Source organism: Lynx canadensis, chromosome A1 (genome assembly GCF_007474595.2).
Source record: "Lynx canadensis isolate LIC74 chromosome A1, mLynCan4.pri.v2, whole genome shotgun sequence".
Classification (NCBI taxonomy): domain Eukaryota; kingdom Metazoa; phylum Chordata; class Mammalia; order Carnivora; family Felidae; genus Lynx; species Lynx canadensis.
The window spans coordinates 84,077,324-84,096,963 of NC_044303.2; the positions used below are offsets into that span (position 1 = coordinate 84,077,324).

General features: G+C 33.3%; 1 protein-coding gene across 1 annotated transcript; it reads right to left on the reverse strand.

Moving 5' to 3' along the window:
• Positions 1 to 17,435: 17,435 nt before the first annotated feature.
• LOC115500313 (olfactory receptor 2T29) lies at positions 17,436 to 18,395 on the reverse strand. The gene has a single exon (XM_030294647.1). It carries the CDS (start codon positions 18,393 to 18,395, stop codon positions 17,436 to 17,438), a length of 960 nt encoding a protein of 319 aa, XP_030150507.1.
• Between the last annotated feature and the right edge of the window lie 1,245 nt (positions 18,396 to 19,640).

Consider the following 19,640-nt stretch of genomic DNA (forward strand, 5'->3'; position numbering starts at 1 on the left):
ATTGGTGATGGAGATTAAGGAGTGCATTTGTTGTGATGAACACTGGTGTAGAGAAGTGTTGAATTACTATATTATATACATGAAACTAATATTACACTCTATGTTAATTAACTGGAACTTAAATAAAAACTTAAAAAAGAAATATTCCATATTTTTTGAATTGGAAGAATTAATATTGTTAATATATCCACACTACAAAAAACAATCTACATATTCAGTGCAACCCTTGTTAAAATTCCAAGGGTATTTTTCAGTTTTATGATTTGTATGTAGCCACAAGTGTCCCTGAAAAGTAAATAATAATAATAATAATAATAATAATAAAATATTGACAAATAACAGATCTAGAGGCATTCTGCTTTTCAATTTCAATCTTTATTACAAATCTATAATATAGTCAAAATAGCATAATCCTGGAATAAAAACAGATTCATAAATAAATGGAACAGAATTAAGAGCCCAGAAATAAACCCATGTATATGTTCAAATAATATTTAACACAGACACAAAGGATACACAATTAGGAAAGGATAGTTTTGTATAAATGGTGTTAGGAAAACTGGATAATCACATGCAAAAAAATAAAACTGAAATTTTGTCTTAGAGTTCCAGTTTAAGATGGAAATGTAAGAAGAGTCTGAACCCACGTGCTCCAGGAAGCGCATCAAATTACACCTATTAATAGAAAAATTTCTGCTGAAGAAAAACTTGGGCCTGACTGAACAGCTATTGAACAATCAAAAAACAGAACCTCAAGAGAATAGCAAGAGAAATGGAGACATAGTAACAAAGGAAAATCCCACCCCCAAAGCTGTGACCAGCAATGTGGAGGGACAGAACTGAGGGACCAGGAACAGATCTTGTAATTGGGCACAGAAAAGAAGCAACTAACATATAAAAGAGACAACAGTAGAACACTGCCAAGTGGTGGAAAAACTGTGGGAAAGCTCTCCAGGTCAAAGGGAGTGGAGAACAATGCAGTTTACACACCTCACCTTAAGAGTCTAGACTAGAGCAGGGTCCAGACACCATAATGGGAAGGTCAGGATAGCTTAGTGAGTGTGTGACTTCAGCATACCCAGTTTCCACAAACCCACACAAACCAAGAAGTACTGGGACACAGAATAAAAAAACAAACAAAAACAAGCATAATTTAAAAAGGGAGAGGAACTGTGAGAACCCTCTCTCCCGTTCCACCTTGAAAGCACAGTCTGGAGCAAAGTCCAGCTGATTGTGAGTTTGCAACCTCAGCAAGACTAAGGACCACAAGCCCATGCTGGCCACTCTGTGATGTTGGGGCACAGAGAACAAGTTACATATTTGCACTTTTAAAAATTGTTACTGCTTTATTTTATTTTATTTACTTTTTAAAATTTGTCTTCTCTTTGCTTTTTTTTTTCTTTTTGGTTTTGTTATTTTCTTTCCAGTTCTCCTTTCTTTCAAGTTTTCCTTCTTTCTTTCTTCTTCCTTACTTTGTGTCCTTTTTTCTTTCTTTTTGAATGTTTCCTTCATTTTCTTTATCAGTTTTCTTCTTTTTAATTTACCATTTTTTTCTTGATCTCTCTGTAAAAAGCTATGGTTTAAAAGAGTAACTAACATATACAGCCACAATTCCAGCCAGCCAGCACAAGTCACCAACCACACATAGTTTGCAAAGGGGATCATATACACAAGACCACTCTTTCAACTTTAGAGATAAATATTTCACCTAATCCATAGGGCAACAAACACAGAGAGTCAAACAAAGTAGGAGTCAAACAAAGTAGGAGCACAGGAATGGGCTCCAAAAGAAAGAACAAGAAAAAGACTCAGAAAAAGAATTAAATGAAGCAGAGATAAGCAATATACCTGATAAAGAATTTAAAATAATGATCATAAAGATTGGAGAAAACAATGGAACAACTCAGTGAGAATTTTAATAAAGAGAAGGAAAATATTCAAAAGAACCAATCAGAACTGAAGAATGAAATAACTGAAATAAAAAATACACTGGCAGAAAATCAATAGATTAGAAGATGCAGAAAGTATCAGTAATCTAGATGACAGGGTAATGGAAAGTACACAATTTGAACAGTGTAAAGAGAAAATAACTTAACAAAATGAGGGGAGTTTAAGAGATCATTTGGACAACATCAAGTGAACATTCACATTATAAGTGCCACAGAAGAAGAAGAGAGAGAGAGAGAGTGAAAAGTATAGAAAACTTTTTAAAGAAATAATCACTGAAAAGTTCCTTAACATAAGGAGGGAAATAGACATTCAAGTCCAATAGGTACAGAGACTTCCAAATAAAATAAACACAAGGAAGTCCACACAACAGCACATAGTAATGGAAATGTCAAAGGTTAAATACAAAGAGAATCTTAAAGCAGCACAAGAGAAACAAAAGCTACCTACAAGGGAAAACTTATTAGACTATCAGCTGATTATTTATTACAAAGTTTGCAAGACAGAAGAGAGTGGTATGTTATACTCAAAGTGCTGAAAGGAAAAAGAAAACAACTTACAAAGAAGTATATTCTACCCAGCAATGTTATAATTCAGATTTGAAGGAAAGATAAAGAGTTTGCAAACAAAAAAAGATAAAGTGTTTATCACCACTAAGAAAGACTTAAAAGAAATGTTAAAAGGTTTTCTTTAAATGGAAAATAAATGGTCATAATTAAACATTAGAAAAATATGAATAAAAAGATATAAAATATGTGTACATATACATAAAATGCTAAGCAGGGAATAACAAGGAATTAGAAGTGAAAATTTCCTTTTTCTCTTTTTTTTCTAGAATGTGTTTGAACTTAAATAGCCATAAAATTACTATGGACTGATAGTTATTTAGGACATTATATATCAATCACATGGTAAGCATAAATACAAAACTTATGACACAAACACAAAAAATAAAAGGAAAAATAGTATAGAAAATCATCAATCACAAAGAAATAGAACAAGAAAAGAAAAAAAGAACAAAGAAGAATTACAAAATCAACCAGAAAAAAAATTTTAATGGCAATAAGTACAATGATTGCATTAAATGTAAATGACCTAAATGCTCCAATCAAAAGACATAGAGTGGCAAAATGAATTAAATCAAAGAATGAGACCCATCTATATACTGCCTACAGGAGATTCATCTCAGACCTAAAGACACTACAGACTGAAAGTGAAAGGATGGAAAAACATTCATCATGCGAATGGAAGTGGTGGAAAAAAAGAAGCCAGGATAGCAATACTTATATCACATAAAGTAGACTTTTAAATGAAAACTGTAACAAGAGACAAAGAAGGATATTACATAAGATCAATCAAACAAAAGGATATAATAATTGTAAATATCTATGTACCCAAAATTGAAGCACCTAAGTACATAAAAGCAAATATTAACAAACATACATAGACAAAGTGATCGTGATACATTAATAGTAAGGTAATTTAACACTTTACTTAAAACAATGGATAGATCATCCAGGCAGAAAATCAATAAGAAAGCAATGTGTTTTGATGACACATTGGGCCAGATGGGCATAGCAGATATACAGAACATTTTATCCAACACTAAAAGAATACACACTCTTTTCAAATACCCATGGAATATTCTACAGAATTATCACATATTAAGCCATAAAACAAGCCTCAATAAAATTAAGACAATTGAAATCAAACCATGCATTTTTCCAACCACAATGCTACGAAACTAGAAATAAATTACAAGAAAAAAAAACTGGGAAAAAGACCCACAAATGTAGAAGATAAACAACATGATATCAAAAAAAATAATAATGGGACAGAGGATCAATAAAAGAAGAAATAAAAAAATACATTGAAACAAATAAAAAAATAATGTTTCAAAATCTGAGGCACAGGTAAAGCCATTAAAGATAGGAAGTATATAACAATATAGGCCTATTTCAAAAAATCAACTAAACAATCCTTTATCTTACACATAAAGGAACTAGAAAAATAGACAAAAACAAATCCCAAGATGAGTAGAAGAAAGGAAATAATGAGTATCAGAGAATAATAAATGCTTTAAAGACTAAAGACAAAATAGAAAAAATCATTGGGACCAACAGTATGCTCTACAAAAAGATTAAAACTTTAAGGTTTATCTAAAAACCCTTACCCGGATTCATCAAGGAAAAAAAGGACCCAAACAAATAATATCAAAATTAGAGAGGAGCAATAAAAACTGATACCACATAAATAACAAAGAGTTATAATACTATGCAGAAATATATTCCAACAACCTGGACAACCTATAAAAAATAGAAAAATTCCTAGAAACATACCTAGAAACATTCCAATACTGAACCAAGAAAGAATAGAAATTCTTAATAGACTGATTAAAAGTAAAGAAATTGAATTGGTAATCAAAAACTATAAAAAATAAATGCCCAGGATCAGATGAACTCAAAAGTGAATTCTCCAGACATTTAAAGAGAAGTTAATACCTATTCTTCTGAAAATATTCCAAAAAGTATATGAGGAAGGAATGTTTCCAAATATATTCTAGAAGGTCAACATTATTCCAATACCAAAACTAGACACCACACAAACACAAAACCTACAGGTCAATTATCCTGATGAATATAGATTAAAAAATCCACAACAAAATATTAGTAAACCACATGCAGTAATACATTTAAAAGCCCATTCATCATGATAAGGTGGGATTTATTCCTGGGATGCAAGGGTGGTTCAATGTTCACAAATCAATCATTACACACCATGAAAACAAAATGAAGAATAAAAATAATATGATAAATAGATGCAGAAAAAAAATGACAAACTACAATACCCAGTCATGACAAAAACTCTCAATAAAATGGGATAAGAGGGAACCTAACTTGAGATAATAAAGACAATACATAAAAAGCCTACAGCTTTCATCATATTCAATAGTGAAAACGTTGAGAGCTTTCCCTCCAAGGTCAAAACCAAGACAAGGATGTCTCCTTTTGCAATTTTTTTTCAGTGTAGTACTGAAAATCCTAGCCACCACAATCAGAAAGAAAAAAATAAATAAAAGACATCCACAGTGGTAAAGAAATTAAACTGTCACTGTTCACAGATAAGATGATACTATACATAGAAAATCCTAACTATTACACACACACACACACACACACACACACACACAATACTACAAGTAATAAACTAATTCAGTAAAGTGGCAGGGTATAAAGTTAATATCCAGAAATTGTTAGCATTTCCATTAAATAACAATAAAGTAACAGAAAAAGAAATTTAAAAATTTCACAATTACACCAAGAAGAAAAGAATAACTAGGAATAAAGTTATCCAAAGAGGTGAAAGACCTGTTATCTAAAAACTATTTAAAAACTAATGAAAGAAATAGAAGACACAAACAAATGAAAAGATATTCCATGCTCATGAATTGGAAGAATTAATATTGTCAAAATGCCCATAATTACCAAAGCAATCTACAGATTCAATGCAATTGCTATCAAAATACAAACAGCAATTTTATAAAACTAAAGCATATAATACTAAAATTTGTATGAAACCACATAAGACCCCAAAGAGCCAAAGCAATACTGGGAAATAAGAAAGCTGGGGTACCACAATTCCAGGTTTCAAGATATACGACAAAGCTGTAGTATTAAAAATAATAAGGTGCTGGTACAAAAAGAGACAGATCAATGGAAAATGAAAGAGACTCCAGAAATAAACCCACATTACTATGGTTAATTAATCTATGACAAAAAAGTCAAAAAAATACAATGGGGGGAAATACAGTCTTTTCAATAAATTGTGTTGGTTAATCTAGACAGCTATACTTAAAAGAATGAAACAGAAATTTTCTAACACTATACACAAACATAAACACAAAATGGATTGAAAGCTTAATGAGAAACCTGAAATCATGAAAATCCTGAAAGAGAAGATAGGTAATAAGTTCTTTGACATTAGCATATTAACATTTCTTTACATATGTCTCCTGAGGAATGGGAAACAAAAGCAAAAATAAACTAATGGCACTACATCAAAATAAAATGTTTTTGAACTTTTTAGTAATGGAAATAATCAACAAAATAAAAACACAATCCATGGAATAGAAGATATTTATAAATTATACATCTGATAAAGAGTTCATGTCAAAAATATGTAAGTAACTCATATAACTCAACACCAAAAAACCCCAAATAATTCAATTAAAAATTGACAGAGTACCTGAATTTACATTTTCTGAAATAAGACATACAGATGGCCAATAGACACAAGAAACGATTTTCATCATCATTTCTCATCAGTGAAATGCAAGTCAAAACCTAATGAGATATCACCTCACCACCTGTCAGTGGTGAAAACTAAAAAACAAACAAACAAACAAACAAAACATACACACACACACACACACACACATAAACATGTAACAACAGGTGGTATTGAGGTGGAGAAAAATGAACACTCTTTCTCTGTTGGTGGGAATGCAAATTGGTATAGCTACTCTGGAGAACAGTATGGAGGTTCTTCAAAAATTAAAAATTGAGCTACCACATGATCCAGCAATTGCACTACTGGGTATTTACTCAAATATATAAAAAGTCAAATGAATACACACAATCTTATGTTTATTGCAGTATTAGTTACAATAGTCAAAATATGGAAGCAGCCCACGTGTCCATTGACAGATAAATAGATAAAGGAGATGTGATGTGATTAGGTAGATAGATAGATTAGATGATAGATAGATGATAGAGAGATAGATAGATAGATAGATAGATAGATATAGTTATGTATCTTCCATTCCATATATAGAAGATAGATGATAGATAGATAGATAGATAGATAGATAGATAGATAGTTATAGGTATGTATGTATGTATGTATGTATGTATCTATACAGAATAGAATATTACTCAGCCATAAAAAAGAATAGACTCTTACCATTTGCAATGACATGGATGGAGCTAAACTATTATGCTCAGCAAAATAAGTCAGTCAGAGAAAGACAAATACTATATGATTTCACTCATATGTAGAATTTCAGAAACAAAACAAATGATCAAAGTGGAATAAAAAGAACAGAGAGGCAAACTAAGTAACTGACTCTTACCTATAGAGGACAAACTGATGATTACCAGAGGGGAAGTGGAAGTGGGATGGGTTAAGCAGGTGATGGGGATTAGAGATGCACTTGTGATGAGCATCTGATGTTGTATGGAATTGTTGAATCATTATATTGTGCACCTGAAAGTAATATTACACTGTATGTGAACTAACTGGATTTTAAATAAAAACTTTAAAAAAATAGAGGTTTTGGACAGAATGTTTACAAATTAGGATACTGAATCAGTAACCAAAACTTCCCAAGAACAAAAGTCCAGATCAAAAACTTTTCCTGGTGAATTATACCAAGACCAGTCCTTCTCCAAAATGTAAAAGAGGAGGGAAGATTTCCAAATTCATTTTAGGATGACAATATTATGTCGATACCAAATCAGGGAACGGCACCACAAGAAAAGGAAATTACAGGCCCAAATCCCTGATGAACATAGGTCTGAAATTCCTAAATAAGATATTAGCAAACCCATTTCAACAATACAGTAGAAGATACCTTAGAAGAATCACTGAAGATACATTGGAAGAATAATACACCATGATTGGGTGAGATTTATTCCAGAGATGAGAGATGATTAAACTTCTGCAAAGCAATCAATTTGAAAAGCCAGATTAACAAAATAAGGGATAAAAATTATATGATCATCTCAATGGTTGCAGAGAAAGCATTTGACAAAATTCAGCATCTATTTATAATAAAATCTCTCAACAAAGTGGGTATAGAGGAGAAATGTCTTGACATAATAAGGGCCACATACGACAAGTCCATACTATAGCCTTATATTCAGAGGTGAAAAGATGAGTGTTTTCCCCTCAGATGAGGAACAAGACAAGGATGCTCTCTGCAATGACTTTTATTAAGCATAGTGTTAGAAGTCCAAGCCAGAGCAACTAGGCAAGAAGAAATAAAAGATCCGATTTTGTAAAGAAGAAGCACAACAGTGACTATTAGCAGACAGCATATTATTTGTACAAAACCCTAAGGACTGCACCAAATATCGGGTAGAAATAATAAATGAATTCATAAAGTTGTAAGATATAAAATCAATAGTCAAATAAATTTTGCAGTTCCATACACTAAGAAACTAACAAAGAGAAATCAAAAAAAAAATTCCACTCATAATTGCATCAAAAGGAATAAAATTCAAAGGAACAAAATTAAACAAGCTGTTGAAGCAACTGTATACTGAAACCATAAGCCATTTATGAAAGAAAGAGAATAAGAAGACAAATAAATGGAGAGATATACCATATTCGTAGATTGGAAGAATATTGTTAAAATCCCAGTAATACCATGCAATCTATACATTCAACACAATCTTTACTGAAATTCCAATGGCAAATTTAACAGAAATAGAACAAACAAACTTAAAACTTGTATGGAGGAGCAAAAGACCCTGAATAGCCAAAGCAATCTTGAGAATGAAGAGAAAACAAACTGAGGGTTGATGGGGTAGGGGAGAGGGGAAAGTGGGTGATGGGCATTGAGGAGGGCACTTGTTGGGATGAACACTGGGTGTTGTATGGAAACCAATTTGACAATAAATTTCATATTAAAAAAAAGAGAAATAGTAAAACTGGAGACATCATGCTCCCAGAATTCAAACTATATTAAAGTTATGGTAATCAAAACAGTATTAGCATAAAAACAGACACACCATTCAATGAAACAGAATAGAGAGCCCCAAAATAAATCCATGTATATATGGTAAATTAATTTATGACAAAAGATCTATGAGTGTATCCTGGGCAAAGGACAGTCACAATTAACGGTGTTAGGAAATCTGCACACACAGATTTGTGCACAAAATTTACCTCAAAATGGATTAAAGTTTTGAATGTAGGACTTGAAATTATACCATTCCTAGAAGAAAAAGGCAGTAAGCTCCTTGTCATCAGTCTTGATGTTGATTTTTTTTTTAGATTTCACATCAAAAGCAAAGGTAACAAAAAGCAAAGATAAATGGGACTACATAAAAATTATAAGCTTCACAAGAAAGGAACATATCAACAAAATGAAAAAGCACCCTACTAAATTAGAGAAAATTTTTATAAAGTATATTTATGGTAAAGAGCTAATATTCAAAATACATAAAGAACCTATATGACTTAACAACAACAAAACCCATGTAATCTGATTTAAAAATGAACAGATGATCTGAGTAGACATTTTTCCAAAGAAGACATATAAATGGCTGACAGGTAACATGAAAAAGTGCTCAATATCACTAATAATGAAGGAAATACAAATCAATGCCACCTTTTGATATCATCTCACACCTGTAATAAAGGCTATAACAAAAAGACAAGAAATAACAAGTGTTGGTCAGTATATGGAGTAAAAGGAACCCTTGTGCATTGTTGTTAGAATTGTTTCACTATATGCTAATTTGGATGTAAATTTTAAAAAGTAAAAAAAAAAAGAAAATTAAAAAAAATGTAAATTTGGACAGCCATTTTGGAAAACACTAGGGTGTTTTTTAAAATTTCCAAATGGAACTGCCATATGATCCAGAAATTCCAATTCTGGGCATTTATCTTAAGAAATCAGAAACACTAACTTGAAAAGATATATAGACCTCTGTTTATTGCAGTAGTGTTTACAGTCACGAAGATATGGAAACAACCTAAGTATTCATAGATTAATGAATTTTAAAAATCGAGTGTGATACACATACAAACACATACATACACATAAACATACATCCTTACAATGAAATGTTATTTAGCCATAAAAAGAGGATCAATAAATCCTAGGACAGGACCAAGGGACATGTAGGGGGCTTGGCAGAGGGCACCTGGGTCTCCTGGGTCACACATGCAGAATTGTTGCTTTCCTTACCATCCCCTATGCAACAAGCATTGGGGTTAATTTTCCTTCTTGAAACAAAGTGATTCAGTGTGCACTAGGACACAAATAATAAGGTAGATTATTTTTATTGAGCCCATAAAGGTAGACTTAGGCAAGTATGTGAAGTTCTTTGGTTTCTGTCACACAAGTGATACCAGAAAAGCAGAGCTGGTATTGGTCATAGGCAAGGATGGGGGGTGGGGTGGGGGAAGTGGTCAGAAGGCAGTGGGACATGGTGGACCGGTGTTTATCTTACTTCCCTGGGGAGAGAGGTTCTTAATGGCATCAGGGTTGTGTCCAGCTTGTGATGATGTCCAGATTGTGATAGTGTGTTAGTGTGAGTCAGCCTCATCATCAGGCTGCAGGTCAGGGTTGATCAAACCAGAAGCAGTGGAATTGGCCTGCGACCCTGAAGGTACATCACTGCTGTCCTAGGTCACAAACTTAAGGGATCTGCCTGGGAGACCTTGATACCAGTTGCAATGGTAACCTCCACTGTGCCTGTTACACTCTGTGTGACAAAAGGTGACCTTCTCTTTGGAATCTTATTGAGAATTTCAGAGGGAGTGTTGTTGCACATATTAAGGAGTTTCTGATACTCCACAACCATGCCTGACACCCTGGGTGCTTAAAAGCCCCTACAGGGCAGAGGAGGAGAAGAGGAAAATCTCAAATCATTACCTAACCATACACCTAAAGGGCTACAAAACAACAGCAAATGAAACTTAATGCCAGAATAAGAGGGGAAATAATAAAGATTAGGGAAGAAATAAATGATATAGGAATAAACAACAGCAACAACAACAACAAAACAATAGTGGAGCACCTGGGTGGCTCAGTTAGTTAAGCATCTGACTCTTGATGTCAGCTCAGGTCATGATCTCACGGTTCATAGGATCAAGATCAAGCACAGTGTAATTATCCTTTTTAGTGGAGTCTTTGGTTTTGGAATCAAGGTAATTCTGGCCTCGTAGACTGAGTTTGGAAGTTTTCCATACATCTCTATTTTATGGAATAGTTTGAGAAGAATAGGCATTAACTGTTCTTTAAAATTTTGGTACAATTCTCCTGTGCAGTCGTCTGGCCCTGGACTTTTGTTAGTTGGAGATTTTGGTTACTGATTGAATTTTTTTGCTGGTTATCAGTCTGTTAAAAATTTTCTATTTTTTCCCGCTTCAGTTATTGTCATTTGTATATTTCTAGGAATGTACCCATTTTTTCCAGATTTCCCACTTTGTTGGCATATATATATATATATACATATATATATATATACATATATATATATTTTTTTTTAATAAAATTCTAATTGTATTTGGGGCATCTGGGTGGCTCAGTCGGTTAAGCGTCTGCCTTTAGCTCAGGTCATGATCTCACAGTCCATGAGTTCGAGCCCCATGTCAGGCTCTGTGCTGACAGCTCAGAACCTGGAGCCTCCTTTGGATTCTGTGTCTCCCTCTCTCTCTGCCCTCCCCTGCTCATTCTCTGTCTCTCTCTGTCTCAAAAATAAATAAAAACATTTTAAAAATTCTAATTGTATATCTATGGTGTTGAATTTGATTGTACCTGTCATTCATGATGTTATGTATTTGTTACTCTTTTCTTTTGGTTAGTCTGGCTAGGGGGTTATCAATTTTATTAATTATTTTAGAGAACCCATTCTTAGTTTCATTACTGTATTCTATTTTTGGTCTAAATATTTATTTATTTTGACAGAGGGAGAGAGCACGCGCGCACATGAGTGGGGAAGGGGCAGACAGAGAGGGAGAGAGATAATACCCAGCAGGCTCCAGACTGTAACACAGAGCCCAATTAGGGGCTGTGTGTTAACTAACTAGAACTTAAACAATATTTTTTAAAAAATATATACCATGATATTGGCGCAAAAGTAGACACACAGATCAATGGAACAGAATAGAAAACCCAGAAATGGACCCACAACTATAGATCAACTGATCTTTAACAAAGCAAGAAAGAATATCCAATGGAAAAAAGAAAGTCTCTGAAAAAAATGGTGTTTGGAAAACTAGACAGAAAATTGCAAAAGAATAAAACTGGAGCACTTACTTACACCATGAACATAAATATATTCAAAATGAATGAAAGACCTGAAGTTGAGAGAGGAAACCATGAATATCCTAGAGAAGAAAATGGGCAGTAAACTCTTTGAACTCAGTCATAACAACTTACTAGTTGTTGCCAGAGGCAAGGGAAACATGTTGCCAGAGGCAAGGGAAACAAAAGGGAAAACTAGACATGTTGCCAAAGGCAAGAGAAACAAAAGCAAAACTAACTATTGGGACTTCACCAAGGTGAAAAGCTTCTGTACAGGTAAGGAAACAATCAAGAAAACTAAAAGGCAACCTTTGGAAAGGTAGAAGATATTTGCAAATGATATATCTGATAAAGGGTTAGTATCCAAAATCTATAAAGAACTTACCAAGTCAACACCCAAAAAAGAAATAATCCAGTGAAGAAATGGGGAGCCTACCTGAATAGACACGTGCACTCCTTTGTTTCTGGCAGCATTTTCAGCAATAGCCGAATTATGAAAACAGCCCAAATATCCATCAGATATAGATATAGATCTATATATAGATATCTATAGATATATAGATATATATACAATAGTGTCAGCCATAAAAAAAATAGGATGAGATTTTGCCATGTTCAAGACACAGATGGAGCTAGAGTGTATATGCTAAGTGAAATAAGTCATTCAGAGAAAGAAATTTACTATATGATTTAAACTCATGTGTGGAATTTAAGAACCAAAATAGATGAAAATGGCAGCAAGTAAAAAAAGGAGAGAGCAAGGTAAACCATAAAAGATACTCAACTATACAGAACAAACTGAAGGTTTCTTGAGGAGAGGTGGACAGGGGGATGGGCTAAATTGGTGATGGGTGTTAAGGAGGGCACTTGTGATAAACACTGCATAATTATATAAACACATCATATGTAAGTGATGAATCAAAAAATTTTATTCCTGGAACTAATATTACACTATGTGGTAACTAAGTAGAACAAAATTAAATACAAACTTTATAAAAGAAAAAAAAAACAAAAAAGTTAAATAAATTTTAAAACATAAAAAAGGACATCTTGCCATTTGTGGTTACAAGGATAAGTCTACAGGACATTAGGCTAAATGAAATAAGTCTGATTGAGAAAGACAACCACTATGGGTTTAAGTAATATGTGGAATCTAAAAGCACAATTTAATAATAATAAAAAAAAAGCAGAACAAGAACTATACAAAGTACAAAACAGTGGTCTCCAGAGGCCAGAGGGGTATAATGATGGGCAAAATGGATGAAAGGGAAAGCGAGATACTGTCTTCCAGTTTGAAATGAATAAGTCACAGTAATAAAAGGCAGGGCATAAGGAATATTGTCCATGATATTTAAATACTGTTGTATGGTGACAGATGATAGCTGCAGTTGTGGTGACAATAGCATAACTTCTATACTTGTCAAAGCACTATTCTGTACACCAAAAACTAACGTAATGTTGAATGTTGTAAAATAAGTTTTTTAAATACTATTTGAAAAAAGGTTAAATAAATCTATAAACTAGTTAGCCCAGTATCTATAGTACTCATTATACTGTACTTAGTACACAGTAAACCTCAATAAATGAAAAAGCTAGATACATATTCATTCACATACTCACATACATGTATTTGTATAAATATGTACATATATGCATACAATGTTGGCAAGTTAATTACTCATCTAACAATTCTGTCCTGCTTATAGAGTATTATTTACCATTCACAAATGAAACTAGTAAGCATTTTATAAGTCAGCCTGAATTTTACACCTTGTGATCAATCTAGGGAACCACTTTTATCCAGATATCTTCTGCTCAAAGCCTAAGGTTATGTTCTTAAAGTTTAACCAGTGAAATTAATTGTTACCTAGACAATTCAGAGCTTTGCTTAAGATGTTAACTGAAATTTATCATTATCTCTACTATGCACACGTGTGACAGACATATTTTCATGACTCAGATTTGGAACCTTTAATCTATCAATAACTTATTATACCAAGCAACTGGAACTTCCTTGGAGGCTAACATCTATATAGAGGGAATATCCAATCCTTCTACAACTATGCAAAACAAACATCTGTGGTTACAATATGATATCAATAATACCTTATTTTATCTTTTATATTGCAACTTTATGGCATTTATGCATACAGCATTTCAAAATTATACTGTAATTAAGGTATAATTATTCACACGGGAAATCATTTGAAAATAATGTGTCACATCTATCTTCTCTTAGAAAATGTACAGTATCCATGAGTGAATTGGAGTATAAGTAAATTGGTTTTCTCTGGAACTTGGTATCACCAAGTTTTAAGTCTAGAGTAAAGATGACAGAACTAACTTTAATGAAAATCACTATTTTTCACAATAGAAAGGCCCAGTCACTCAAGTAACTCTGAGTTCATGCATATTAGCAAATATCAATTTGGATATTACTACCTAATGGCCTCAAACAAAATATTTAACCTGTTGGTGCCTTAGTTTCCTTCTCTGTAAGAAGGACATAATAAAAATAGGTGCCTTATAGTCAACAGTTGTATAATGTACACTTGAAAGTTTGTTAATAGGTTGATATCATGATAGGTGTTCCTATATGAAATAAATAAATAAATTTATATTCCAAAAAATAAATTTAACAACCACCTCCACCAAAACAAAAATATTATCTTCCTTGATAAGTTTAAGAGATTTAAATAAGTTTATATATGTAATATCATTAGAACAGTGACTTACACATAGTGTAAAATAAATAACTAAATAAAATATGCCATAAAAAATAAAAAGCAGAAAATTTGTAGAGAATAATGCAAGCTTCCCCGCCTAATCCATGTTGGTTTGCTACTAAATTTGGTAATAATTTCAATCACAGTTCTTGATGTCCTTTGGAAGGTACAGAAAACTTAGAGTAAAAATAATTTGACCAGATGCTGGTGGAATCATGAGAAACAAACAAGAACATATTTTGAAGTTTGTGCATTTTAAACTACTTCAGTGCACAGCTGCTTTATGTAGCAATGTAGGCAAGTGCATGTGAGTGCCAAGAAACTCTTCTATTTGTTGTTTACACTCTAAATGCAAAACAATTTGGAGCAGCAAATATTCCTTTATGGCTAGTAATTCTGAGTATCAAGTACTATGTATAATTTGACTAAGATTTTCAAACTGCATACTTCTTAAAAATCCTTATTAGTATCAGATATAAAAATTATATTTTAATACTTTATTTAAAAAACAATTCATCATTCTAAAACATTTGCATCTGTTGTTTTTTTTTTCCACTTGAGATAAAGTAAAAATTATTCTTTGAAAAAGTATGGTTCTATAACACATTTGTTTTGTTTAGCTCCATCTTGGTTCACATGTTCACAGTGTTTTAACTGGAACCATCAAATGTGTGTGTCATTATGATATAACAAATTGAGGGATGATGTACACAGTACTCAATTATTTTGTAAGTTAAAGAGTATATATATTTCATGTATTTCATTAGACTGAAAAAAAAGAGTGTAAACTAATTTTCCAACATTACTTCCCCAAATACTGCAAGATCCTTATTTTATAGCCATGAAGGTATTGATTGTGTCAAGAGAAAAAGGAAATCTCCACTTTTGAAAGCACCTAATTCACAAGTTGTCACAGCTAATTGGAAACTGGTATGCAAGCAATCAAGTTTGTGGTTTTAAGGAACAGATTCAACAAAGCCCTGCTTATCCCCTAAAGCCTCTAATTCCACTTAGAATCATCCATTCCACTTAGATCAACACTATTAAGCTCATCGTCCTCACACAACTGGTCTCCATATTTCCTGTATTTCTCCTCTCCAATTCATTCTCTGATTTAACTTTTCAAAAATACAACTCTCATCATTTTCTGATAATTTGTGAATACCTGGGTCACAAAAGGGCAAGAACTGAGGCTATAAATTGAACCCAGAAAGGAGGTGTCATTGGAACATTTCTCTCCTGCTTGGTCAACCATCTGAACTTTGCTTATAGTGTTCCTTTTCTGTGACATCATGTCCTTGAGCAAGACCCGTGGTTCCAGCCTCCTGTACTCATATGAAGGTAATAGCTAGTCATCATTCAACACTGAGCTCTAGGGTCTTTTTCAGCCTCTTTGGCCAAACTCATAAGTCGTAGGTAGAAGTAGTGTGTTCATATGAGTTGTACCCTTTCCATATATGCCTCAAAAAATTTTATGTTGGGGCGCCTGGGTGGCTCTGTTGGTTAAGTGTCCGACTTCAGCTCAGGTCATGATCTCATGGTTTGTGAGTTCAAGCCCTATGTTGGGCTCTGTGCTGACAGCTCATAGCCTGGCACCTGCTTCAGATTCTGTGTCTCCCTCTCTCTCTGACCCTCCTCTGCTCACAATCTGCTCTCTCTCCCTCAAAAATAAATAAAAATTTAAAAATATTTTTAAAATATGTATTTTTTTATTTTTTATTACAACTATTGACACAAACTGCACTTATGGATCAAATTCCTTAGGGACAGCAGATATTTGTTATTTATATGTGAAATACACTTGGCTACTAGTTATTTTTTATTATAAAATAGCATAAGATGTGTTTTTTTAATAAATGAAGGATTGAATGTTTCATGGGCTTTCTCTGCTTGTTTGAATAAGAAGTTACATACTTCAGGTGTCAGCTCTGATATTACCTTATGCTGGAGAGCTTCCCTAAGCCCTTCTTCTTGGTGTTAATAATTTTTTCCCACAATCCCTTCTACCCCAATGTATTAATGATTTCAGAGAGGTAAAAAGCATTAAATATCTTCACATTTGGAACCTAAAGAACAAAACTTCCCTAATTAAATGCAGGCCAACAAATTGATTGTTGCAGTAATGACCAGCCATGATAACATGAGCATGATTTCCAAGATTTATCACTTACACAGCCACCATGCACCAAGGACAACTTTTGAAACAGACAAAAGCCTGATAGTTTATATTTTATTATTAAGTAATTTTTAAGTTACAGAAAATTAATATGAATAATAGTAATAGTACAATTTTTATGAATTTTAATAATAGTACAATAAACAACATAACTTTTGCTTAGATTCTCTAACATTATACCCCATTTGGTTTAGCACCTCTCTCTCTCTCTCTCTCTCTCTCTTTCTCACCAGTTCTACATATTATGGTCTTTGTTTCTAAATATTTTATTATATATTTCATAAGAATATGAGCATTTCCCACAGAGTCACAGTGCAGTTATCAACTTCAGAAAAATATAACATGTATACAATACCATTGTGCAAATATTTTGAATGCAGAAATGTAAAAATGAAGAGCTTTCTGGTACATGGAAACAATTCCTGTGAAAGGGATAAATAGATGACAACAAATCATGCTATAATAATCTGAGGAATAACATTGGCATAGGATCCTACAGTTTTAATTTGTAGAGTGCAGGAAAAAACATTAGTACAAATATTTCCTACTTTATAGTTTCCTGAAAGACAAATTCCACATTCAACATTTTTTTTAGTGCCTTTGTAACATCCTTATTCCTAAGACTATAAATTAAAGGGTTTAGAACAGGAGTGAGTATGGTGTAAAAGACAGATACAATCATGTCATTCTCAGGGGTGTGGTAGGAATTGGGGAGCATGTAGGTATACATGGCAGCACCATAGAAGAGGATGACAACAGTCATGTGGGAAGAACAAGTAGCAAAGGCCTTTTTCCGCCCCTCTGCTGACTTCATCCTGTGGATGGTGAAGAGGATGAAAGAATAGGAGCTTGAAATGACTGTCACAGGAATGAGGAGCATGAGAACGCAACATAAGTACATAAGTGTGTCATAGATGGAAGTGTCTGAGCAGGAAAGCTTCATTACAGCAGGGACTTCACAGAAGAAATGATGGATCTCCCGGGATCTGCAGAAGGGGAAGGTCATGGTGACAGGAGTGAGCATAAATCCATCCACAGATCCCAGCAACCAGCAGGAAGACACCAAGATGAGACATACCCTATGGTTCATGAGGATAGGATAACGGAGTGGATGGCAGATGGCCACATAGCGGTCATAGGCCATGGCAGCTAGAAGGAAAAATTCTGAACCTACCAGTGTCAAATAGAGAAACATCTGCATCCCACATTCAGGGGCTGAGATCTTATTCACACCCATAACCTGGTCCATGAGCATCTTGGGCACAGTGACAGAAATGTACATCACATCCATGAGAGACAACTGAGTGATAAAAAAGTACATGGGGTTATGAAGGTGAACATCATAGTGTATCAAAAGGATCAGCATGGTGTTTCCAGACAAGGCCATCAGGAAAACCACAAAAATGACCACACAAAGCAGAGCTGGGTGCTTGGATTGACTGAAGAGTCCCACTAGGTCAAAATCTGATCGTACAGTATGGTTGGCCACCCAAGTGTTTTCCATTGGATTTCACCTGGATCACCAAGGAGAAATATGGAGTTAATGGATGATTCATGTGATATCATTACCTGAAATAAATGTTTCAGTAAGTTTGTGTGTGTATGTTTACACATGGAAAACCAGTGTGCTAATAAGGGGAAGTTTCAAGGACTTGGAAGTTTTAGGATTATAAATTACCTGTAATTGAACAAATTTACTGATATCTAAGAATTCAGATCTGCTAATCAAAAATATTGGTATTTTATAATTCCACTATTGGGTGTACATTTCCCCAAAGAAAACAAAAATGATAATTCAAAAAGATATATGCATCTCTATGTTTATTTTAGTTTTTCTCAAATTTCCATACGAACTTTATTTTTTCAAGTTTTAATTTAAATTCCAGTTAGTTAACATACAGTGTAATATTAGTTTTAGATATGCAATATACTGATTCAACTCTTTCATAGACCATCCGGTACTCATCAGAATTGTACAACAAGAAATCCTTTTGATCTGGACTTTTATTGGAATGTTCTGATTACTGAGTCAATGTCTTTATTAGTAATCATTCTGTTAAAATATTCTATTTCTTTTTTTTAAGTTTTTTTAAATTTAAATCCATGTTATTTAACATATAGTGTAATAATAATTTTAGGAATGGAATTTAGTAATTTATCACTTATATATAGCACCCAGTGCTCATTCCAAAATGTCCAGTTAATATACATTGTAATATTAGTTTTGGTGTAAAATGTAGTGATTCCACCTACATAAACACATGAAGATTATTATATCAAGAGTATTCCTTAATCCCCATCACCTATTGTAACCATAAGTTTGTTCTCAATATTTAAGAGTATGTTTCTTGGTTTCTCTCTTTTTTCCCTTTTATCAATTGTTTTATTTATTAAATTTCACATATTATTGAAATAACATTGTATTTTTATTTCTCTGACTGACTTGTTTTGCTTAGCATGGACTTCCATCCATGTCATTTCAAATGGCATGATGTCATTCTTTTTTATGGCTGAGTAGTATTCCGTTGTATATTTTTTATATCCACTCCTATGCTTATTACAGCATTATTTACAAGAGCCAAGATATGGAAACAACTTAATTGTCCATTGAAAGATTAATGGATACAGATTGAGTAGTGTGTGTGTGTGTGTGTGTGTGTGTGTATGCACAATGGAATATTATCCAGCCACAGAATCCATAAGATCATGCCCTTTGTGACAACATGGATGTGCATAGATGGTATCATGC

Excerpts from the sequence above, each read along its gene's own strand:
- LOC115500313 (XM_030294647.1), bottom strand. The coding sequence starts at position 18,395 with ATGGAAAACACTTGGGTGGCCAACCATACTGTACGATCAGATTTTGAC.